We start from the raw sequence: 24939 nt of genomic DNA, 5'->3' as shown, positions 1-24939 counted from the left end.
TTGTGTGGTGATGTTGTAGATTCTTTTGTTGGAAGGCATTATGCTAGGCGCCAGATTTAGTTTGTTAAGAAGTACTAAAAGTTAGGCAATAATTAAGGAGGCTTATCCTCCCGGGAGAGTTATCTTATCCCCTAGAAAATCTGTAGTATGGTTAGGCACCTAAGCTATAAAGGTGGCCTTAGATTGTACTAGGAGATTTATCAAAGAAGTTGTGCCTGTGGGTGCGGCTGCTTGATCACCCTGGTAGAACCTACGCCATCTGGTGATCTTAGCTCCCAGCCGCCACACAGCATACCCTATTCCCTGCGTTCTTCTACTCAATCCACCTTAATATCCCACCCTTCGTGGTGCACTCCTCCCCGCCCTGCGCATCGCAGCCGGGTTCACAACAATTTGGTATCAGATTCCAAAGCTGCAGCGACATCCATGTCCGGCAGCGACGAAGATCCTGGGAAGATGACTGACTCCGAGAAGCTGGACCGTATTCTGGGACAGCTGGCCACAATGAACAACCGCCTGGACGCCCACGCTCAACGGCTCGCTCTCCTAGAACAGGAACCTGTTCAGCCGACAGGATCACCGCTAGCGCCACCTCTGGCCGCGGCTACCCTGTCCACGGGTCCTGCCCTGGAGAGTCACGCAGGTGCAGAGCTTCCCAGTTCTGGCGCTTACAATGGCGGATTCGGCGGTGGTCGCCGAGCTCCACTGCACAGTAGCCACCGTGATCGCTATGAAGACGGTGGACCACGGCGACCAAATTTTACCTTTCCACACTTTGACGGTGAAGCTGACCCCTTGCCTTGGATCAACAAATGCGACACATATTTTCGCGGCATGGGCATTGTAAGGAAAATGGACCCCGGGCCATTTGGCTAATTGAGTTTTGGTGTTTGATGAACAACACAATCCGTGAACTAATAAGTTTTCTAGTATTTGTGTTTGTAGTTCACAGGATGCGAAGAGAATTGGACCAAGGCAATGAGGATGCAACACCTCAAAAGAAGACATAAAAAGATGTATAGGAGTCCAATACTCAAGAACAAAGAAGCCCGAAGAAATCAGCGAAGAAATCCAAGATAAGGGCTGTCAGCCAGCGCCTGGTGGCGCACCGGACATTGGTGTCCGGTGTGCACCGGACTGTCCGGTGAGGCACCAGACAGTCTGCGCAGAGAGGCCACAGACAGGCGCTCTCTGGCTGTAGCACCGGATTGTCCGGTGTGCACCGGACTGTCCGGTGTGCCAACGGGCAGACGGCAACGGTCGGATCCAACGGTCGACTGCTACAGGCGCCAACGGTCGGCTGACGTGGCGTGCACCGGACATCTACTGTGCAGTGTCCGGCGGTGCACCGGACTGTCCGGTGCACCCGACGACAGAAAGCTGCTGCTTTCTGTCCAACGGCTAGTTTGGGGTGTGGAGGCTATAAATACCACCCCAACCGGCCATTCTCTAGGGTGTGAGAGCCCAAGCAACATACCAAGACACATAGTGCATATTTCCAAGTGCTCAAACACCCAAGTGCTTAATAGAAACACTCGGTGATTAGCGTAGGTGCTTTGCGAAGTGCTTAGGTTAGTTAGACCGCTTTAGCGCTTGCTCTAGGTGAACCCTAGATTGTTGAGTGAGTTTAGATAAACCTCACAACCCCTCGGCTCTTGCGTGAGCCATTGTAATTGTACCGAGTGGGGCGAGAGTCTTGCGAGACCGTGACAACCGCGTTTGTGTCACGGCCGCCACCGTGTACCGGAGGGAACGAGGCCCGCGGCGTTTCAGCCGGAAGCTCGATAGTGGAGACGGTGGGGAGCGTCCGAGAGGAGCCGGAAGCGGAGCACCACTTGCGCGTGGAGAAGGCCCGCGGCTCTCTACGGAGTTACTCGACCGTGGTGCTTGGCCCTCGCGTGGGCTTCCCTTTGCGTAGGGGCACCAACGAGGATTAGTCGGGACCTTGCGCGGTTCCGGATACCTCGGTAAAAATACGGCGTCATCCACGAGAGTTTGCTTCTCTACTTAGCTCTTTACATTCCGCATTTATATTAAGCATTTAAGTTTCAATCTTGTAGTCATACTTATTTAATGTAGATTGAAACTTAGCCTTTGCGGTAGAGATAGCAACACTTAGACAAAACCTAGTTTGCACATTCTAGTTTTGATTATTTGCATATGTTTTGCTCTAGGGATTTAATTGTGGCCTAGTTTAGTAAAAGTTTTAGAAGTCCTAATTCACCCCCCTCTTAGGCGTCACCTGTTTCCTACAAGTGGTATCAGAGCCGGTTTGGCTCATTTGAAACGCTTTAGCTTCACCGCTAAAAGAGCCGACGCTTTTTAGAGGAAGGGATGGATACCCATAGGCCACCACACTTCGACGGCACTAACTTCCCATATTATAGTGCTAGAATGGCTTGTTACCTAGAGGCCGTTGATCTAGGTGTTTGGAGAGTCACTCGTGACAGGATGAAACCCCTCAAGAATCCCGAGAAACCCACCACGAGTGAGGAAAAAGAAATTCATTTAAATGCTAGAGCCAAAAATTGCTTGTATGAATCTCTTAGCATGGATATTTTTAATCAAGTATTTACCTTGAAAACTGCTAATGAGATTTGGCTAAAATTGCATGAGCTCCATGACGGCACATCCAATGTCCGTGAGCAAAAACATTGCCTAGTCTTAAATGAGTATAATTCTTTTGCCATGAAAGATGATGAGCTTGTTAGAGACATGTATTCTCGTTTGAATCTAATAATTAATGAGCTCAACTCTATTGGCATTAATAAGCTAGGTGATGCGGACATTGTGAGGAAGATTATCTCTCTGCTACCACAACAAAGATATGGGAGCATCATCACCATCCTTCACAACATGGAGGATTTGAGCAACATGACCCCGACCATTGTGATTGGGAAAATCGCGGCCTTTGAGATGTCGCGAAAAATGAGTCGGGGAGAGGAGCCAACTTCCTCAAAGCCATATGCTTTTGCATGTGATGAAAGGAAGGGCAAAAAGAAGGCTCCCACTCCAAGTTCCTCAAGCGAAGAAGAGGAAGAAGAAGAAGAAAGTGATGATGATGAAGATAATCAACCATGCACATCATCCTCCGAGGACGAAGAAACAATCCGACGCGTCGGAAAGGTAATGAGGATGATCCGCAAGATTAATCTAATGAGTGTGCCCCTGCAGGTCGAGGATCTTCTCTTTAACATTGACAGGAAAAAGCAAAGGAAGAGAGGATGCTTCGCATGTGGGGAGAAGGGCCACTTTAGGGACAACTGTCCAAATATGGCCAAACCCAAAAAGGAGAGGAGCAAAGGCAAGGCACTCACAAGTGTTAGAACTTGGGATGATTCTTCAAGTGAAGATGAACCTTCAAGGACACGCAGCCACCGGTCCTCGTCACGATCATCACGGTCATCACACAAATGCCTTATGGCAAGAGGTAACAAAAGCATTCCATCCTCTAGTGATGAAAGTAGTAGTGATGATGAAGGTGAGGGAAAGGCCTCTCTAGATGAGCTTGCGGAAGCCGTAAAATTTTTTCAGGATGTTTGCACTAAGCAAAAAGCTCAACTTAAAACTTTGAAAAATAAGTTGGTTAGCTCTCAAAATGATTACAAAGGTTTGCTAGAAAAATTTGAAACTTTTGCAAACTTAAACTGTGAGCTATCAACTAAAATTGAGCTATTAGAATCTAGTGCTCCATCCACTGCTACCGATGATAGCCTTATTAAAAAGAATGAAAAACTTAAGGCTAAGTTAGCTAGCTCCCAAGAAGCTATTGAAAATTTGCTAGAGAAAATGGAAATTCTTAGCATACACAATAATGAGCTAACTACTAAGCTAGAAAACATTGGTAGCACCCCAGCAGCATCTTTAATTGAAATGCCTGAAATAATTAAGAAAGATGCTTCTACTTCCTGCTTTGATTTAATTGATGATTCTAACCCCTGCAACCAAGTTGTTGTTGAGAATATTGTTGTAGAGACATGTTCGGATGAGGTTGCAAAGGAAAATGAACAATTAAAGCAAGAAGTGGCTCGCCTTGGCAAGACTTTGTATGACAAGAAAGGCAAAGCCAAACAAATCCGACCTCCACAGGATAACACCACTGTGGGAGTGAACAAGCCTGTAGAGGGAGAAACTGTGATTTGTAGGCTGTGCCACATGGAAGGCCACAAGTCTTTCCAATGCAAGGCGATGACCGGGGATAAACAAAGGCAAAAGCTCAAGCAAAAGCCATCAAGCAAAATCTCCAACACCTACATCAAAAAGGTGAACAAAAAGGATGCTACACCATATTTGATCAAGAAGAAAAAGAATGGAAAGGTGATAGCAATCAAGGCCAACAAGCAAGCCAACAAAGGAAAGGGGGCCAAACGTATCTGGGTGCCAAAGGAAATAATTTCAACCATGAAAAACACCAAGAAGGTTTGGATCCCGAAAGGGAAGTAAGTGGACCGAAGGTCTTCGGGAAATTTGGAGACTTGGCAAAGTTGGGATGTATATCATGGGGTACATCATACTGGATCAAGTTTATTGCCAAGTGGGTTAGTGAAAACTTTGGACCCAAATTTCCCACCCATGACTGAGGTAACTAGCTTTATTGTATTCTTCATTTTTAGATATGCGTATCTATTTATCTTTTATCTAGTTTACCTTCCTTGCCTAGTATTGCATTTGTTATGTACTTTTGTTTAAAATCATGCATACTAGGTAAATCATATGGTAGGAGTGCTTGTTCTTAATTCATATACTTAAGCAAACCTACATGGCTTAAAATGTTTATTTAAGCACGGCACATAGCTTCTATATCACTCCATAGTAAATGATGCATCAATTGAAAATTTTGATATCTACAAATTGTATCATTTAACCTATATGTGCCAAAGTTTGGATTATAGATAATTTACCCCTCTTGATATCAAATCAAAGTGCATGTCTCCTACAAGTATTCAAAACTTGTATGCACATCTTTATGGGGAGGTTACTCTATAATCTAACACTTTGAGACTAACACCTTTTCAAGTCTATTTCTTGTGATAGTCTCATTGTAAGGAAAATGAAGTCCCCGGAGAAAGACAACAATCTTCCATTGCAAAATCTCCAAGAACTCTCATGTCTCTCAAGCTCACCATTGACTTTCAATTGGTATCTTTTGAGACTACATTCAGTATCATTTACATGTCTTCTCCAATATTTGATTAGACTATATTTCATATCATATACTTCCATGTTGCTAAAAATGCATAAGTGGTTAACTCATATTCTGTTACCTATGTATAAGGGAAGTTAGTCTTTTCAAATCATGTCTTGCACCTCTAATTTTCACATGCTTTTTCCTAAGTAGAGGATCTCTGTCAAGGGGAGTATTTCTTCGTCTCTAAAGGGGGAGAAAAACTCTTTCTAAAGGAGACAACTCATTTAGGGGGAGTAATCTTTTGAGGACTCCTTCAAGTGGTATCATTCACATAGTTCAATTTAATATCCTTCTAGTGATATCATTTGATACAATTCTTGATGAGGGCAAGCTTTTATTTACTTCCTACATGCTTTTAATGTCTTCCTTTTCGGTGGTTGATGCCAAAGGGGGAGAAGTTTAGGGACCAAAGCAATGAAAACTATATCAAACACCAAACACCAATTTAAAATTTTATATCTACAAATGGCTTTTCAAGTGGTTTTGGTTATTTGGTCCAAAAATAGGAAGTCAGTGAATTATGGAGTTAGGGGGAGGCTTAAGTCCATAATATCACATTGTGGGGACAATCATGCATCTTAGCAAGTAGATTGCATATTTTCACTCAAATAATTGTATTATTTGCTTGCTTTGGTTGTGTTGTCATCAATCACCAAAAAGGGGGAGATTGTAAGGAAAATGGACCCCGGGCCATTTGGCTAATTGAGTTTTGGTGTTTGATGAACAACACAATCCGTGAACTAATAAGTTTTCTAGTATTTGTGTTTGTAGTTCACAGGATGCGAAGAAATTGGACCAAGGCAATGAGGATGCTGATAGTCGCCTAGAGGGGGGGGTGAATAGGGCGAAACTGAAATTTACAAAAATAATCACAACTACAAGCCGGTGTTAGCGTTAGTAATAATAAATGAGTCCGCAAGAGAGGGCGCAAAACAAATCGCAAGCAAATAAAGAGAGTGACACGTGGATTTGTTTTACCGAGGTTCGGTTCTTGCAAACCTACTCCCCGTTGAGGAGGCCACAAAGGCCGGGTCTCTTTCAACCCTTCCCTCTCTCAAACGGTCCCTCGGACCGAGTGAGCTTTCCTTCTTCTCAATCAACCGGGAACAAAACTTCCCCGCAAGGGCCACCACACAATCGGTGCCTCTTGCCTCGGTTACAATTGAGTGTTGATCACAAGAGCAAAAGAGAAAGAAAGAATGCGATCCAAGCGCAAGAGCTCAAAAGAACACGGCAAATCTCTCTCGCTAGTCACTAAAGGCTTGAGTGGAATTGGAGAGGATTTGATCTCTTTGTATGTGTCTAGAATTGAATGCCTAGCTCTTGTAAGTGGTTAAGAAGTGGGAAAACTTGGATGACAATGAATGTGGGGTGGTTGGGGTATTTATAGCCCCAACCACCAAAAGTGACCGTCGGCTGGAGGCGTCTGCTCGATGGCGCACCGGACAGTCCGGTGCACACCGGACAGTCCGGTGCCCCTGCCACGTCATCACTGCCGTTGGATTCTAGCCGTTGGAGCTTCTGACTTGTGGGCCCGCCTGGGTGTCCGGTGCACACCGGACATGTACTGTTTGATGTCCGGTGCACCGGCATGGGCGATTCTGACTTCTGCGCGCGCTGTGCGCGCATTAAATGCTCCGCAGGGAGCCGTTGGCGCCGCAGGGAGCCGTTGCTCCGCTGGCACACCGGACAGTCCGGTGCACACCGGACAGTCCGGTGAATTTTAGCGGAGCGGCTGTCGCGCGAACCCGAGGCTGGTGAGTTCAGGAGGCCGAGCTTTCCTTGGAGCACCGGACATGTCCGGTGCACACCGGACAGTCCGGTGAATTATAGCGCGCCGGCTTCCGAGAATTCCCGAGAGTGAAGAGTTTGAGTCTGAGTCCCCTGGTGCACCGGACAGGTACTGTTCACTGTCCGGTGGCACACCGGACAGTCCGGTGCGCCAGACCAGGGGTGCCCTCGGTTGCCCCTTTGCTCCTTTATTGAATCCAACACTTGATCTTTTTATTGGCTAGATGTGAACCTTTTGCATCTGTATAACTTATACACTAGAGCAAACTAGTCAGTCCAATATTTGTGTTGGGCAATTCAACCACCAAAATTATTTAGGAACTAGGTGTAAGCCTAATTCCCTTTCAATCTCCCCCTTTTTGGTGATTGATGCCAACACAAACCAAAGCAAATGTAGAAGTGCATAATTGAACTAGTTTGCATAATGTAAGTGAAAAGGTTACTTGGAATTGAGCCAATATAACTACTTACAAGATATGCATGAAATGTTTCTTTCTTATATAACATTTTGGACCACGCTTGCACCACATGTTTTGTTTTTGCAAACTCTTTTGTAAATCATTTTCAAAGTTCTTTTTGCAAATGGTCAAAGGTGAATGAATAAGATTTTGCAAAGCATTTTTAAGATTTTGAAGTTTTCTCCCCCTGTTTCAAATGCTTTTTCCTTTGACTTAACAAAACTCCCCCTAAAGGAGATCCACCTCTTAGTGTTCAAGAGGGTTTTGATATACCATTTTTGAAATACTACTTTCTCCCCCTTTTGAACACAATAGGATACCAAATGATAAAGACTTTTGGAAAGCACTAAGTTTTTGAATTTGGTGGTGGTGGTGCGGTCCTTTTGCTTTGGGCTCATTTCTCCCCCTTTTTGGCATGAATCGCCAAAAACGGAATCATTAGAGCCCTTGAAGTGCAATCTTCCCCTTTGGTCATAAATAAGTGAGTTAAGATTATACCAAAGACGAAGTCCTTTTGCGTTTGAGCTTTTACTCTCTCCCCCAAGGATGAAGTCCTTTTCCTTGATGCTCATTTCTCCCCCAAAGAAGAGAGAGTTGCTCGGAGTGGTGGCGAAGTATGAGTTACGGAGTGGAAGCCTTTGTCTTCGCCGAAGACTCCAATTTCCTTTCAATATACCTATGACTTGGTTTGAAATCGACTTGAAAACACATTAGTCATAGCATATAAAGGAGATATGATCAAAGGTATTCAAAAGTGCTATGTGTGCAAGCTTAGCAAAAGAAATTTCTAGAATCAAGAATATTGAGCTCATGCCTAAGTCTGGTAAAAGATTGTTCATCAAGTGGCTTGGTAAAGATATCGGCTAATTGATCTTTAGTATTAATGTAAGAAATCTCGATATCCCCCTTTTGTTGGTGATCCCTAAGAAAATGATACCGAATGGCTATGTGCTTAGTGCGGCTATGCTCGACGGGATTGTCGGCCATTTTAATTGCACTCTCATTATCACATAGCAAAGGGACTTTGGTTAATTTGTAGCCGTAGTCCCGCAGGGTTTGCCTCATCCAAAGCAATTGCGCGCAACAATGTCCTGCGGCAATATACTCGGCTTCGGCGGTGGAAAGAGCGACCGAATTTTGCTTCTTTGAAGCCCAAGACACCAAGGATCTTCCCAAGAACTGGCAAGTCCCCGATGTGCTCTTCCTATTAATTTTACACCCCGCCCAATCGGCATCCGAATAACCAATCAAATCAAATGTGGATCCCCGAGGGTACCAAAGCCCAAACTTAGGTGTATAAGCCAAATATCTTAAGATTCGTTTTACGGCCGTAAGGTGGGATTCCTTAGGGTCGGATTGGAATCTTGCACACATGCAAACGGAAAGCATAATGTCCGGTCGAGATGCACATAAATAAAGCAATGAACCAATCATCGACCGGTATACCTTTTGATCCACGGACTTACCTCCCGTGTCGAGGTCGAGATGCCCATTAGTTCCCATGGGTGTCTTGATGGGTTTGGCATCCTTCATCCCAAACTTAGCAAGAATGTCTTGAGTGTACTTCGTTTGGCTAATGAAGGTGCCCTCTCGGAGTTGCTTGACTTGGAATCCTAGAAAATACTTCAACTCCCCCATCATCGACATCTCGAATTTCTGTGTCATGATCCTACTAAACTCTTCACATGTAGACTCGTTAGTAGACCCAAATATAATATCATCAACATAAATTTGGCATACAAACAAGTCATTTTCAAGAGTTTTAGTAAAGAGTGTAGGATCGGCCTTGCCAACTTTGAAGCCATTAGCAATAAGGAAATCTCTTAGGCATTCATACCATGCTCTTGGGGCTTGCTTGAGCCCATAAAGCGCCTTAGAGAGCCTATAGACATGGTTAGGGTACTCACTGTCTTCAAAGCCGGGAGGTTGCTCAACATAGACCTCTTCCTTGATTGGTCCGTTGAGGAAGGCACTTTTCACGTCCATTTGATAGAGCTTAAAGCCATGGTAAGTAGCATAGGCCAATAATATGCGAATTGACTCAAGCCTAGCTACGGGTGCATAGGTTTCACCAAAATCCAAACCTTCGACTTGTGAATACCCTTTGGCCACGAGTCGAGCTTTGTTCCTTGTCACCACACCATGCTCATCTTGCTTGTTGCGGAAGACCCATTTGGTTCCTACAACATTTTGGTTAGGACGTGGAACTAAATGCCATACCTCGTTCCTCGTGAAATTGTTGAGCTCCTCTTGCATCGCCACCACCCAATCCGAATCTTGGAGAGCTTCCTCTACCCTGTGTGGCTCAATGGAGGAAACAAAAGAGTAATGTTCACAAAAATGAGCAACCCGAGATCGAGTAGTTACCCCCTTATGAATGTCGCCGAGGATGGTGTCGACGGGGTGATCTTGTTGGATTGCTTGGTGGACTCTTGGGTGTGGCGGTCTTGGTTCTTCCTCATCCTCCTTTTCTTGATCATTTGTATCTCCCCCTTGATCATTGCTATCATCTTGAGGTGGCTCGTCTTCTTGATTTTGCTCTTCATCATTTTGAGCCTCATCCTCATTTTGAGTTGGTGGAGATGCTTGCATGGAGGAGGATGGTTGATCTTGTGTACTTGGAGGCTCTTCGGATTCCTTAGGACACACATCCCCGATGGACATGTTCCTTAGCGCGATACATGGAGCCTGTTCTTCACCTATCTCATCAAGATCAACTTGCTCCACTTGAGAGCCGTTAGTTTCATCAAACACAACGTCACAGGAGACTTCAACTAGTCCAGTGGACTTGTTAAAGACCCTATATGCCCTTGTGTTTGAGTCATAACCAAGTAAAAAGCCTTCTACAGTTTTAGGAGCAAATTTTGATTTTCTACCTCTTTTAATAAGAATGAAGCATTTGCTACCAAAAACTCTAAAATATGAAATATTGGGCTTTTTACCGGTTAGGAGTTCATATGATGTCTTCTTGAGGATTCGGTGAAGATATAACCGGTTGATGGCGTAGCAGGCGGTGTTGACCGCTTCGGCCCAAAACCGGTCCGGTGTCTTGTACTCATCAAGCATGGTTCTTGCCATGTCCAATAGAGTTCGATTCTTCCTCTCCACTACACCATTTTGTTGTGGCGTGTAGGGAGAAGAGAACTCATGCTTGATGCCCTCCTCCTCAAGGAAGCTTTCAATTTGAGAGTTCTTGAACTCCGTCCCATTGTCGCTTCTTATTTTCTTGATCCTTAAGCCGAACTCATTTTGAGCCCGTCTCAAGAATCCTTTTAAAGTCTCTTGGGTTTGAGATTTTTCCTGTAAAAAGAATACCCAAGTGAAGCGAGAATAATCATCCACAATTACAAGGCAATACTTACTACCGCCGATGCTTATGTAAGCGATCGGGCCGAATAAGTCCATGTGTAGTAGCTCCAGCGGCCTGTCGGTAGTCATGACATTTTTGTGTGGATGATGGGCTCCAACTTGCTTCCCAGCTTGGCATGCGCTACAAATCCTGTCTTTCTCAAAATGAATATTGGTTAGTCCCAAAATGTGTTCTCCCTTTAGAAGCTTGTGAAGATTCTTCATTCCAACATGGGCTAGTCGGCGGTGCCAAAGCCAACCCAAGTTAGTCTTAGCAACTAAGCAAGTGTCGAGTTCAGCTCTTTCAAAATCTACCAAGTATAGCTGACCCTCTAGCACTCCCTTAAAAGCTATTGAATCGTCACTTCTTCTAAAGACAGTAACACCAGTATCAGTAAAAAGACAGTTGTAGCCCATTTTACATAATTGGGATACGGAAAGCAAATTGTAATCTAAGGAATCTACAAGAAAAACATTGGAAATGGAATGGTCAGGAGATACAGCAATTTTACCAAGACCTTTGACCAAACCTTGATTTCCATCCCCGAATGTGATAGCTCGTTGGGGATCTTGGTTTTTCTCATATGAGGAGAACATTCTTTTCTCCCCGGTCATGTGGTTTGTGCACCCGCTGTCGAGTATCCAACTTGTGCCCCCGGATGCATAAACCTACAAAACAAATTTAGTTCTTGACTTTAGGTACCCAAACTGTTTTGGGTCCTTTGGCATTAGATACAAGAACTTTGGGTACCCAAACACAAGTCTTGGAATCCTTGTGTTTGCCCCCAACAAATTTGGCAACTACCTTGCCGGATTTGCTAGTAAGCACATAAGATGCATCAAAAGTTTTAAATGAAATGGCATGATCATTTGATGCATTAGGAGTTTTCTTTCTAGGCAACTTGGCACGGGTTGGTTGCCTAGAGCTAGATGTCTCACCCTTATACATAAAAGCATGGTTAGGGCCAGAGTGAGACTTCCTAGAGTGAATTCTCCTAATTTTGCTCTCGGGATAACCGGCAGGGTACAAAATGTAACCCTCGTTATCCTGAGGCATGTGAGCCTTGCCCTTAACAAGGTTAGACAAATTTTTAGGTGGGGCATTAAGTTTGACATTGTCTCCCCTTTGGAAGCCAATGCCATCCTTGATGCCGGGGCGTCTCCCATTATAAAGTATGCTACGAGCAAATTTAAATTTTTCATTTTCTAAGTCATGCTCTCTAATCTTAGCATTTAGTTGAGCTATGTGATCATTTTGTTTTTTAATTAAGGCTAGGTGATCATGGATAGCATCAACATTAATATCTCTACATCTAGTACAAATGGAAATATGCTCAACATTAGATGTAGAGGGTTTGCAAGATTTTAGTTCAACAACCTTAGCATGCAACATATCATTTTTAGTTCTAAGGTCGGAAATAGTAGCATCAAAATCCTTAGCCTTAGCAATTAGTTTCTCATTCTCATTTCTAAGGCTAGCAATGGAAACATTTAACTCATCAATCCTAGCAAGTAAATCAACATTATCATTTCTAGGATCAATGCAAACATGAGAATCTACCTTAGCAATTAATTTAGCATTTTCACTTCTAAGGTTGGCAATAGTGTCATGGCACATGCTTAGCTCACTAGATAATTTGTTACATTTTTCTACTTCTAGAGCATAAGCATTTTTAACCTTAACATGTTTCTTATTTTCCTTGATTAGGAAGTCCTCTTGGGAGTCCAAGAGATCATCCTTTTCATGGATGGCACTAATTAGTTCATTTAATTTTTCCTTTTGTTCCACGTTAAGGTTAGCAAAAAGAATGCGCAAGTTTTCCTCCTCATTTTTGTCATCATCCTCATCACTAGATGTTTCATATTTAGTGGAGGACCTTGATTTTACCTTCTTTTTGCCGTCCTTGGCCATGAGACACTTGTGGCCGACGTTGGGGAAGAGAAGGCCCTTGGTGACGGCGATGTTGGCGGCGTCCTCGTCGTCGGAGGAGTCGCTTGAGCTTTCGTCGGAGTCCCACTCCCGACAAACATGGGCATCGCCGCCCTTCTTCTTGTAGTATTTCTTCTTCTCCTTTCTTCTTCCCTTCTTGTCGTCGCCCCTGTCACTGTCACTAGACATAGGACATTTTGCAATGAAGTGACCGGGCTTACCACACTTGTAGCAAACCTTCTTGGAACGAGGTTTGTAGTCCTTCCCCTTCCGTTGCTTGAGGATTTGCCTAAAGCTTTTGATGATTAGGGCCATCTCCTCATTGTCGAGCTTGGAGGCGTCAATTGGTTGTCTACTTGGTGTAGACTCCTCCTTCTTCTCCTCCGTTGCCTTAAAGGCCACTGGTTGCGCCTCGGAGGTGGAAGGCTCGTCAAGCTCGTTGATCTTTTTGGAGCCCTTAATCATGCATTCAAAACTCACAAAATTCCCGATAACTTCCTCGGGGGTCATTAGTGGATATCTAGGATTCCCACGAATTAATTGTACTTGAGTGGGGTTAAGGAAAATAAGAGCTCTTAGAATAACCTTAACCACTTCGTGGTCATCCCATTTTGTGCTCCCGAGGTTGCGCACTTGGTTCACCAAGGTCTTGAGCCGGTTGTACATGTCTTGTGGCTCCTCCCCTTGGCGAAGACGGAAGCGACCGAGCTCTCCCTCGATCGTTTCCCGCTTGGTGATCTTGGTGAGTTCATCACCCTCGTGCGCCGTCTTGAGTAGGTCCCAAATCTCTTTGGCGTTCTTCAATCCTTGTACTTTGTTGTATTCCTCCTTGCTTAGGGAGGCAAGGAGGATGGTTGCGGCTTGGGAGTTGAAGTGCTCGATTTGGGCCACTTCGTCCGTGTCATAGTCCTCATCCCCTATAGATGGTACCTGTACACCATACTCAACAACATCCCATATACTCTTGTGGAGAGAGGTTAGATGAAATCGCATTAAATTACTCCACATAGCATAATCTTCACCATTAAAAGTTGGTGGTTTACCTAATGGGACGGAAAGTAGAGGTGTATGTTTAGGAACACGAGGATAGCGTAGGGGAATCTTACTATACTTCTTACGCTCTTGGCGTTTAGAAGTGACGGACGCCGCGTCGGAGCCGGAGGTAGATGTCGATGAAGTGTCGGTCTCGTAGTAGACCACCTTCCTCATCCTCTTGTGCTTGTCCCCACTCCGATGCGGCTTGTGAGAAGAAGATTTTTCCTTCTTCTCCTTGTGGTGAGAAGAGGAAGATCTTTTCTCCTTCCGTTTGGAGGAGTTCTTCTTCTTCTCCCTTTTCTTGGTGCGGGACTCTTCCGATGAGGTGCTCCCTTGGCTTGTAGTGGTCTTGTCGCCGGTCTCCATCTCCTTCTTGGCGTGATCTCCCGACATCACTTCGAGCGGTTAGGCTCTAATGAAGAACCTGGCTCTGATACCAATTGATAGTCGCCTAGAGGGGGGGGTGAATAGGGCGAAACTGAAATTTACAAAAATAATCACAACTACAAGCCGGTGTTAGCGTTAGTAATAATAAATGAGTCCGCAAGAGAGGGCGCAAAACAAATCGCAAGCAAATAAAGAGAGTGACACGTGGATTTGTTTTACCGAGGTTCGGTTCTTGCAAACCTACTCCCCGTTGAGGAGGCCACAAAGGCCGGGTCTCTTTCAACCCTTCCCTCTCTCAAACGGTCCCTCGGACCGAGTGAGCTTTCCTTCTTCTCAATCAACCGGGAACAAAACTTCCCCGCAAGGGCCACCACACAATCGGTGCCTCTTGCCTCGGTTACAATTGAGTGTTGATCACAAGAGCAAAAGAGAAAGAAAGAATGCGATCCAAGCGCAAGAGCTCAAAAGAACACGGCAAATCTCTCTCGCTAGTCACTAAAGGCTTGAGTGGAATTGGAGAGGATTTGATCTCTTTGTATGTGTCTAGAATTGAATGCCTAGCTCTTGTAAGTGGTTAAGAAGTGGGAAAACTTGGATGACAATGAATGTGGGGTGGTTGGGGTATTTATAGCCCCAACCACCAAAAGTGACCGTCGGCTGGAGGCGTCTGCTCGATGGCGCACCGGACAGTCCGGTGCACACCGGACAGTCCGGTGCCCCTGCCACGTCATCACTGCCGTTGGATTCTAGCCGTTGGAGCTTCTGACTTGTGGGCCCGCCTGGGTGTCCGGTGCACACCGGACATGTACTGTTTGATGTCCGGTGCACCGGCATGGGCGATTCTGACTTCTGCGCGCGCTGTGCGCGCATTAAATGCTCCGCAGGGAGCCGTTGGCGCCGCAGGGAGCCGTTGCTCCGCTGGCACACCGGACAGTCCGGTGCACACCGGACAGTCCGGTGAATTTTAGCGGAGCGGCTGTCGCGCGAACCCGAGGCTGGTGAGTTCAGGAGGCCGAGCTTTCCTTGGAGCACCGGACATGTCCGGTGCACACCGGACAGTCCGGTGAATTATAGCGCGCCGGCTTCCGAGAATTCCCGAGAGTGAAGAGTTTGAGTCTGAGTCCCCTGGTGCACCGGACAGGTACTGTTCACTGTCCGGTGGCACACCGGACAGTCCGGTGCGCCAGACCAGGGGTGCCCTCGGTTGCCCCTTTGCTCCTTTATTGAATCCAACACTTGATCTTTTTATTGGCTAGATGTGAACCTTTTGCATCTGTATAACTTATACACTAGAGCAAACTAGTCAGTCCAATATTTGTGTTGGGCAATTCAACCACCAAAATTATTTAGGAACTAGGTGTAAGCCTAATTCCCTTTCAGATGCAACACCTCAAAAGAAGACATAAAAAGATGCATAGGAGTCCAATACTCAAGAACAAAGAAGCCCGAAGAAATCAGCGAAGAAATCCAAGATAAGGGCTGTCAGCCAGCGCCTGGTGGCGCACCGGACATTGGTGTCCGGTGTGCACCGGACTGTCCGGTGAGGCACCAGACAGTCTGCGCAGAGAGGCCGCAGACAGGCGCTCTCTGGCTGTAGCACCGGACTGTCCGGTGTGCCAACGGGCAGACGGCAACGGTCGGATCCAACGGTCGACTGCTATAGGCGCCAACGGTCGGCTGACGTGGCGTGCACCGGACATCTACTGTGCAGTGTCCGGCGGTGCACCGGACTGTCCGGTGCACCCGACGACAGAAAGCTGCTGCTTTCTGTCCAACGGCTAGTTTGGGGTGTGGAGGCTATAAATACCACCCCAACCGGCCATTCTCTAGGGTGTGAGAGCCCAAGCAACATACCAAGACACATAGTGCATATTTCCAAGTGCTCAAACACCCAAGTGCTTAATAGAAACACTCGGTGATTAGCGTAGGTGCTTTGCGAAGTGCTTAGGTTAGTTAGACCGCTTTAGCGCTTGCTCTAGGTGAACCCTAGATTGTTGAGTGAGTTTAGATAAACCTCACAACCCCTCGGCTCTTGCGTGAGCCATTGTAATTGTACCCAAGGTTATTAAGGCGTTAAGGCGAGACATGGCGACCGACCCCCTTCCAAACGCCTAGGCGAGTTAGGCGTGCGGCGAGGCGACGCCATATGAGGATCGCCTAGGCGAGGATATGCAAAAAAAATCCTAACAATCTAACACTTGCAATAACAAAATTGGTAAGGTTAGAGAATACAATACAAGCTTTTTTGTTGTCCATGATTTGGTATGTACTCTGCCCTTCTCTTTGTTGTTCTTGTAGCATCCATGATCCATCTCTCTTATCGAAGATCCAACCCCTCTTCTTTTCTTTCAAGCTGCAAGCTACATTAACCTTTGAATATTGACATATTAAAACAGTAAGCAGCAGACATGTATATCAAATTAAACCCACAATACATTGGTGGGAATAAAATAGCAGCAGCAACATATGCTAGACTGCTAGTCTTAGTGGCATAATTAAATTAGTTCCAGTCCAGCCCCATAATGACTTAGCGACATAGATCAATCAAAAGATTAAAAGACTAGTTGATTAAGAGCACAAGCAGTGAAGCATTGAAGCACTGCACAAAATTAGGTAAGCTGCAAATCTGAAATCAGCCAACTCTTAGTGAGTCAATATCCATCTTCGAACTCATCTGGAGCAGCCTCAGTGTTTTCTCCACCAACATCATCATGTGCATCTTCAGAATCAGTCACATCAACATCATCATGTGGATCTTGGTCCTCCTCTTCTTCATTGGCTGAACCAAAATCTTCTTCAAAGTCAAACCTTGAGTGTGAAACTCTTGCACGCTTGTTGGCATTCCTTGGAAGATTTCGGCCTCGCAGCGAGCTTGATGCACCCACAGCTTGATCAACAAGTTCCCATGTAAGGCCATTCTCATCCTCACCACAATCACACCCACGAGCACCTTGAGGCTGCACATAGGAGGAATCAGCCCACTCATTATCCCAATCAAACTCTTCAATGACCAAAGGGTCAAAACCTTTCCCTTTCTTCTCACGCCTTATTTGAAACCTAGTCTTCATCCTTCGGTTGTAGGAAACATAGACAATATCATTCAATCTCTTATGCAGCAACCTATTACGTTTCTTTGTATGGATCTACAAAAGAATAATTTGTTGGCTTAAATTCTAGACACAAGCTAAGAATTAAACAATTAGACAAAGACAACAATACTCACAAACTCAAATCTACTCCAGTTTCTCTCACAACTCGATGATGAAGCACAAAGACCAACAATACACCTAGCAAACCTTTGAATCTCAATAGCACGCCCACCATATGAACGCCACCAATCAACTTGATTGCCAAATGTGAAATACAACATAAATTTAGATGTTAATGTATAAAACCTGCTGCAATTACAAGACAATTAGACAAGCATCACTTACGTGGGTTCATTGTCTCTAGGTTGTTCTTGGCCATTTTGTTTGAGAAGGCCTCTCCTCTAAGAGCTTCATAGTCTAAGGATTGAGCATCAATCTTGGCTCTTGTTTCTTCATCATCCACCATTCTTGCAAGCACATCAAGGAAACAACCTCTTAGTTGGCCAACAGTTGCATCATCATCATCTCGAATGAGAGGATGCAATTTTCCTGGATTCAAATAAAGAGCAGCCCCATACAAAGGATGGTCCATTTGTTTCATCCATCGTTTCTCAATGATGTCTATGATTCTCTTAAGTAAGCTTTTCTTGCTATCAATAGCAAAGCTTAGCTTGATCTTCTCTTTTGCATGTTTCATTAGTGCCGCGACCTCTGGCATTGCAGGTTTCTCATCACCATCAACCACTCTAAGTACAATGAGGAGAGGGGCTGAAGCTCTAAGACAATCTTCAACTTTATTCCAAAACTCCACAGAGAGCACAATATCACAAGCCTCCTTACCTGCAGCAGTTTTTGCCAACTTGTTTTCATTCCATTCTTCACTAAGAAATAGGGCCTTCAAAGGATCCTTGTGCTTGTACAAACTTTTCAAAGTAAGGAAAGCAGTGGCAAATCTAGTGGCTGCAGCTCTCACAAGATCTGCCCCACCTGTCTTCTCTCTCATTAAACTAAGAATTCTACCGTGCCTATAGATGAAAGTTGTGACACGTCTTGCACGTACAATGGGCTTCTTAAATTCCTTCAAGTTTCCTATGTCTTCTAGCATAAGATCTAAGCAATGTGCAGCGCATGGGCTCCAAAAAAGTGAAGGAAACCTCTCCATAAGTATCCTACCTGCTGCCTTGTAGTTAGCCCCATTATCAGTGATAACCTGAACCACTTTTTCTTTCCCAATCTCTTCAATTTTCTTCCCTAATAAATCAGCTAGCATAAATGCATCATGAACTTCACTTGATGCATCCACAGACTCTAAGAAGTATGTCCCCTCTGGACTATTCACAAGAAAGTTGATCAAATGCCTGCCCCTCCTATCTGACCATCCATCCGACATAAGCGTGCAACCATAATGCTTCCATGCCCTCTCATGTTCCTCCCTCATAGTACTTGTCAATTTCACAGCATCCTTTAGCAATGGCTGCCCAAGTTGATATGGAGATGGAGGCTTATAGCCTGAACCAAACTGGGCAGTTGCCTCAACTGCAACCTGAAATTGTCTTGCTGCTGCAGCATTAAATGGCACACCACATTCATAAAACCACAAAGCCCATTGCATATCCACATAATTCTTCTCCTCTTTGGACTTCATCTTGGATGGAATTGTGGGTTGAGAACACCCTTTACGCCTTTCATCAACTACATCTTCAGGTGATTTCCGAAGCATCTCCACAATTGACTTTTGCTTGCTTGCTTGATTTGCCTTGGTCTTGATTGATGTTGTATCCTTGTACAGATAGGTTGCACACCTGTGTTTGGCTGCAGTCCCTGAACTTGGTTGTACCTTAGAGCCTTGGGATTCTATAGGTTCATCTTGTTGAACTTGAACAGATTCAGCTGCTGCATCCACCACCATTACTTCCTCTTCCTCCTCTTGCTGCTCATTATCATCTAGGAAAATAACTCTTTTCCTTCTTTTGGATTCCAAGTAATCCCTCATCTCCTTTCTAATTGCAGTAGTGGTCTTTGAACATATCTTTGTATCTCCATAACCACCTGCTAGATGCTGCTTTAGCCTTTTTATCCCTCCAGAAACTATGGTGTCACAAAGGGTGCATGTCACTTGATCTCTATTTGCCAAATTTGCCCAATAACCATACTTCCAACCTGGATCATTTGAGCTAGCCTTCCTTGCTTTGTCTGTCTTTGGATCATAGTTGACATTGTTGACTGAAGATGGGCTAGCCATTGATGATGAGGGTGCTGCTGCCTGCTGGCTGCTGTAGTGTTGCTGGCTTGCTGCTATAGTGCTATGCTGCATAAAAATAGGAGATTAGGGAGAGCAGCCAGCAGCAGAGCAGAGGAACTGGGGAAGTTCAAGAGCAGACAGCAGAGGAATTGAGGAAGAAGAAGCAGACAGCAGAGGAAAGAACTGGACCGGCTGGAGCAGAGGATTTCCGCTTGGGACCGGCTGGAGCAGAGGATTTCCGCTTGGCTGGAGGAGGCAGCAGAGGAAAGAACCGGACCGGACTGGCGCTTGCCGCTTGGCTGGAGGAGGCGGCGGCCCGGCGCACCGGCTGGAGGAGGCGGCGGCGCGACGAGTGGAGGACTGGAGGTGGAGGAGAGGCGGCGGCGCGACGAGTCCAGTTGGAGGAGAGGCGGCGCGGCACTGGAAAGGCTTTATCCGCGCGCTGCGCGCGATTGTAAACCCAAAACTACGCGCGCAGAGGCGCCAGCCGCTAGCCCTAAAACAATTCCGCGGCGTCCGTGGCGAATTTTGGACGCCATGGCGACGCCTAGGCGAGCGCGGCGACGCCATACGCATCCATGGCGCGGCGAGCCCGACGCCAAGCTTCTACAGCCGCCTGGACGCCTAGGCGTCGCCTAGGCGACGCCTAGGCGACGCCATAATAACCTTGATTGTACCGAGTGGGGCGAGAGTCTTGCGAGACCGTGACAACCGCGTTTGTGTCACGGCCGCCACCGTGTACCGGAGGGAACGAGGCCCGCGGCGTTTCAGCCGGAAGCTCGATAGTGGAGACGGCGGGGAGCGTCCGAGAGGAGCCGGAAGCGGAGCACCACTTGCGCGTGGAGAAGGCCCGCGGCTCTCTACGGAGTTACTCGACCGTGGTGCTTGGCCCTCGCGTGGGCTTCCCTTTGCCTAGGGGCACCAACGAGGATTAGTCGGGACCTTGCGCGGTTTCGGATACCTCGGTAAAAATACCGGCGTCATCCACGGGAGTTTGCTTCTCTACTTAGCTCTTTACATTCCGCATTTATATTAAGCATTTAAGTTTCAATCTTGTAGTCATACTTATTTAGTGTAGATTGAAACTTAGCCTTTGCGGTAGAGATAGCAACACTTAGACAAAACCTAGTTTGCACATTCTAGTTTTGATTATTTGCATAGGTTTTGCTCTAGGGATTTAATTGTGGCCTAGTTTAGTAAAAGTTTTAGAAGTCCTAATTCACCCCCCCCTCTTAGGCGTCACCTGTTTCCTACAGGCGTTCATCAAGATGAGCGGGTTTGGCAGGCATCCTTGCACTTGGAAGGTGTCGCAGCGGAGTGGTTTTATGCCCTGGAGCGTGACATTGGTGGCGTACTCACTTGGTCAAGGTTTATAGAATTTCTCCAGATGCGTTTTGGGCCACCACTCCGTTTCAATGGCATGGCTGACTTGAAAGCATTACAGCGCACCGGCACCGTCGAAGACTACACTCGACAGTTTTTAACAATCCTGTGCCGCTGTGATGACATGACTCATCGGCAGCAGACCAACATGTACACAGCAGGATTGGGGGAGCCCCTGCGCACTGATGTGGAGATGGAGATGCCAGAGACACTTCAACGGGCAATGCATTTGGCCCGAGTGTATGAAAGACGTCTGCTGCTATCTGCCAGCTCCAACACCACCTCATATCAGGCACCAGCAGCGCCATCCAAATCCCCAACAACTGCAGCAGCACGACCAACATCATCGGCCTCCAGCAGGCCTCGCTTCCGACGTCTATCTCCTGAGGAGATTGCTGCTAAGCGAGCCAATGGTGAATGTTACCATTGCAAAGAGAAATATTCTCCTGATCACAAGTGTACTGCTCGCGGCGTGTTCCTGCTAGAACTGGAGGAAGATGACACCACCACAGAAACTGGCTTACCAGAAGACTTGGGTATTTCACTGCAGGCTATGACCGGAATAGGAGTCGCTGACACCCTCAGACTTCCGGTCAGCATCAATGGCATCACACTCACTGCATTGGTTGATTCAGGTTCCACCCACACTTTTCTTTGTGACGCTGCAGTATCGCGCCTAGGCTTACAAGTGGTTCCTCAACCCGGTCTCTCAGTAAAAGTGGCCAATGGCGAGCGCATATCCAGCAGGGGCAGGGTCACTACCACACTCACCATCGGCACTGAGGATTTCCCCACAACATGCTACTCCTTACCATTGGACGGCTTCGATCTAGTTCTGGGGGTTGAGTGGTTGCGGTCTTTAGGACCCGTCATATGTAATTTTGACAACCACACCATGGCATTTTGGCGCCAAGGACGGCTGATCCGCTTGACAGGCATGGGGGACCCGATTCTCTGCAGCACAGCCATTGACAAAAGCCGAGAATGCATGGAGGAACTTCTACAATCATTTGCTGCTTTGTTTGAAGAACCACACGGTCTGCCGCCTTCGCGTCGCCATGATCATCATATTCGGTTACTGTCTGGAACAGAACCGGTGGCAGTGCGACCGTACAGATACCCCAACTTCTGAAGGATGAAATCGAGAGGCAGTGTGACCAAATGTTGCAGCAGGGGATCATTCGTGAGTGCACATCAGCATTTTCATCGCCCGTCTTGTTGGTAAAGAAGGCAGACAATACATGGCGGTTTTGTATAGACTATCGTGAGTTGAATGCAAAAACAGTAAAAGACAAGTTTCCAATCCCAGTGGTTGATGAACTTCTAGATGAGCTACGGGGTTCATGCTTCTTCACCAAGCTTGATCTTCGCAGTGGATATCATCAAGTTCGAATGCATCCCAGCGACATCCACAAGACAGCTTTCCGAACACATTGTGGTCATTTCGAGTTTCTTGTAATGCCATTCGGCCTTACCAATGCACCATCCACTTTCCAAGCTCTCATGAATGACATCTTGAAGCCCTTCATCCGAAAGTTCACACTGGTTTTCTTCGACGACATCTTAATATATAGTTCGTCCTGGACAGACCACCTGAGGCATGTAAAGCAGGTGTTCCAGCTGCTGAGTGACAACGAGCTAGTTCTCAAGCGTTCCAAATGCTCCTTCGGTGAACCGGCAGTGTCATATCTTGGACATATTGTATCAGCACAGGGGGTCGCTATGGATCCATCTAAAGTGGATGCAGTGGAGTCGTGGCCAATACCACGTACACTCAGAGCTCTCCGCGGTTTTCTTGGTCTTATAGGATATTATCGCAAGTTCATAGCTGGTTATGGGTCTGTTGCAAGCCCTCTCACTGCTCTTCTAAAAAGGGATGCCTTCCAATGAACAGATGAGGCAGCAGAGGCTTTTTGCCAGCTGAAACAATCACTATTAACAGCACCACTTCTTCAGTTACCCGATTTCACCAAAAGATTCTTCATTGACTGTGATGCGTCGGGCTCAGGATTTGGGGCAGTTCTACACCAAGGGGATGGAGCCATAGCATTTTTCAGCAGGCCTGTGTCTCGCCATCATCAGAAACTGCCAGCCTATGAGAGGGAATTGATTGGGTTGGTCAAAGCAGTTCGGCATTGGAGACCATATGTATGGGGTCGACCATTCACAGTCCGGACTGACCATTATAGCTTGAAGTTCCTGCTCGATCAACGATTGTCAACGATTCCTCAACACACGTGGGTCAGCAAGCTTTTTGGATATGACATTACGGTGGAATACCGGCCAGGCAAACTCAATGGCGCAGCAGATGCGCTGTCCCGTCGGGATGAGGATATGGGAACTATGTACACCATCTCCTCGCCTTCCTTTGATTTATTTGCTACTTTAAAGGCAGAAGCTGAAACTGATTCACAGGTGGCTGCAATCTGCAAGCAGTTGGCTGATGGCACTGCTAGCCCGGGTAGGACTACAACGGATGGTCTGCTACGGTTCAAGGGCAAAGTATTCATTCCAGAGGCGTCATCATTATGGTCTGTACTTCTTGCCCAAGCTCATGAATCTGGTCATGAAGGCGTGCAAAAGACAATTCACAGGTGGAGAACATCTTTTTACAGTCCAAAAGCACTCCACCGGGTACGTGAGTTCGTGCGCAGTTGTGCAGTTTGCCAACGCAACAAGACTCAGCACCTTCATCCAGCTGGTTTGCTGCAACCCTTGCCCATTCCTTCTATGGTTTGGGCTGACATATCAATGGACTTCATTGAGGGCTTTCCAAAGGTTGGTGGCAAGTCAGTAGTGCTGACAGTTGTAGACCGATTCTCAAAGTATGGCCATTTCATTGCCTTGGGCCACCCCTACACAGCAGTCTCAGTGGCGAAGGCTTTCTTCGATGATATTGTCAAACTCCATGGTCTACCATGTTCCATTGTAAGTGATCGGGACACAGTTTTCACTAGCCAGTTTTGGACTGAACTGTTTCACATGGCCGGGGTTAAGTTACAGATGAGCTCAGCCTTTCACCCACAATCAGATGGTCAATCAGAAGTGGTGAACCGGATTATAACTATGTACCTCCGCTGTCTCGCTGGGGATCAGCCTAAATCGTGGTTGAAGTGGCTTCCATGGGCTGAATATTGCTATAATTCATCATATCAGTCGGCTCTAAAGTGCTCGCCATTCAAAGTAGTGTATGGCAGGGACCCTCCTCCTATGGTTTCCTACCAGCCAGGGAACTCCAAGGTAGCAGCCGTTGATGTCCAGCTGCAGGACAGAGATGCATTTCTTGAGGAAATCAAAGCACGTCTAGTGCAAGCTCAAGTCACTATGAAAAGCTACCAGGATCAGCGTCGCAGAGAAGTGGAATTCAGTGTGGGAGATTGGGTCTGGCTACGGCTACAACAGCGAACGGCTGTAGGGGTCACTACGGCTTCTCCCTCCAAGTTGGGACCAAAATTTTATGGTCCATATCAAATCACACAAAAGATAGGGGAGGTGTCCTACAAGCTGCAACTACCACCAAATGCACGCATTCATGACGTTTTCCATGTTGCTCTCCTGAAGAAGTTCGAAGGCACCGTGCCAACACAGCTGGTTCCCTTACCACCCTTGTTACATGGGCGGGTTATTCCATCGCCTGAGAAGGTCCTCCGAGCAAGGCTGAATAGAGGAGTCTGGGAGCTGCTGGTAAAATGGGTAGGGCGCTCAGAAGCAGATACGTCATGGGAAGAAGTTGAGGCATTTAAACGCCAATATCCACATGTGGCGCTCGCGGACGAGCTGTTTGTTGGGGAGGGGGGAAGTGTTGTAGATTCTTTTGTTGGAAGGCATTATGCTAGGCGCCAGATTTAGTTTGTTAAGAAGTACTAAAAGTTAGGCAATAATTAAGGAGGCTTATCCTCCCGGGAGAGTTATCTTATCCCCTAGAAAATCTGTAATATGGTTAGGCACCTAAGCTATAAAGGTGGCCTTAGATTGTACTAGGAGATTTATCAAAGAAGTTGTGCCTGTGGGTGCGGCTGCTTGATCACCCTGGCAGAACCTACGCCATCTGGTGATCTTAGCTCCCAGCCGCCACACAGGATACCCTA

The 24939-nt window shown here is 46.4% G+C and overlaps 1 protein-coding gene across 1 annotated transcript; it reads left to right on the top strand.

Moving 5' to 3' along the window:
* The first annotated feature begins 1 nt into the window (after nucleotide 1).
* Nucleotides 2-24939, top strand: LOC109945734 (uncharacterized). The gene is made up of 2 exons (XM_020552074.3): nucleotides 2-838; nucleotides 20725-24939. Exons 1-2 carry the CDS (start codon nucleotides 427-429, stop codon nucleotides 21981-21983), a joined length of 1671 nt encoding a protein of 556 aa, XP_020407663.2. The 5' UTR covers nucleotides 2-426; the 3' UTR covers nucleotides 21984-24939.

The sequence above is a fragment of the Zea mays genome, chromosome 4 (assembly GCF_902167145.1).
Source record: "Zea mays cultivar B73 chromosome 4, Zm-B73-REFERENCE-NAM-5.0, whole genome shotgun sequence".
Taxonomy (NCBI): Eukaryota; Viridiplantae; Streptophyta; class Magnoliopsida; order Poales; family Poaceae; genus Zea; species Zea mays.
The sequence above is the reverse complement of the archived record's forward strand: the minus strand, read 5'-3'. Positions and strand labels throughout refer to the sequence as shown.

Excerpts from the sequence above, each read along its gene's own strand:
- LOC109945734 (XM_020552074.3), top strand. The coding sequence starts at position 427 with ATGTCCGGCAGCGACGAAGATCCTGGGAAGATGACTGACTCCGAGAAG. Across the intron at positions 839-20,724 it reads CACATATTTTCGCGGCATGG|GCGTTCATCAAGATGAGCGG; the intron begins GCATTGTAAGGA and ends TGTTTCCTACAG.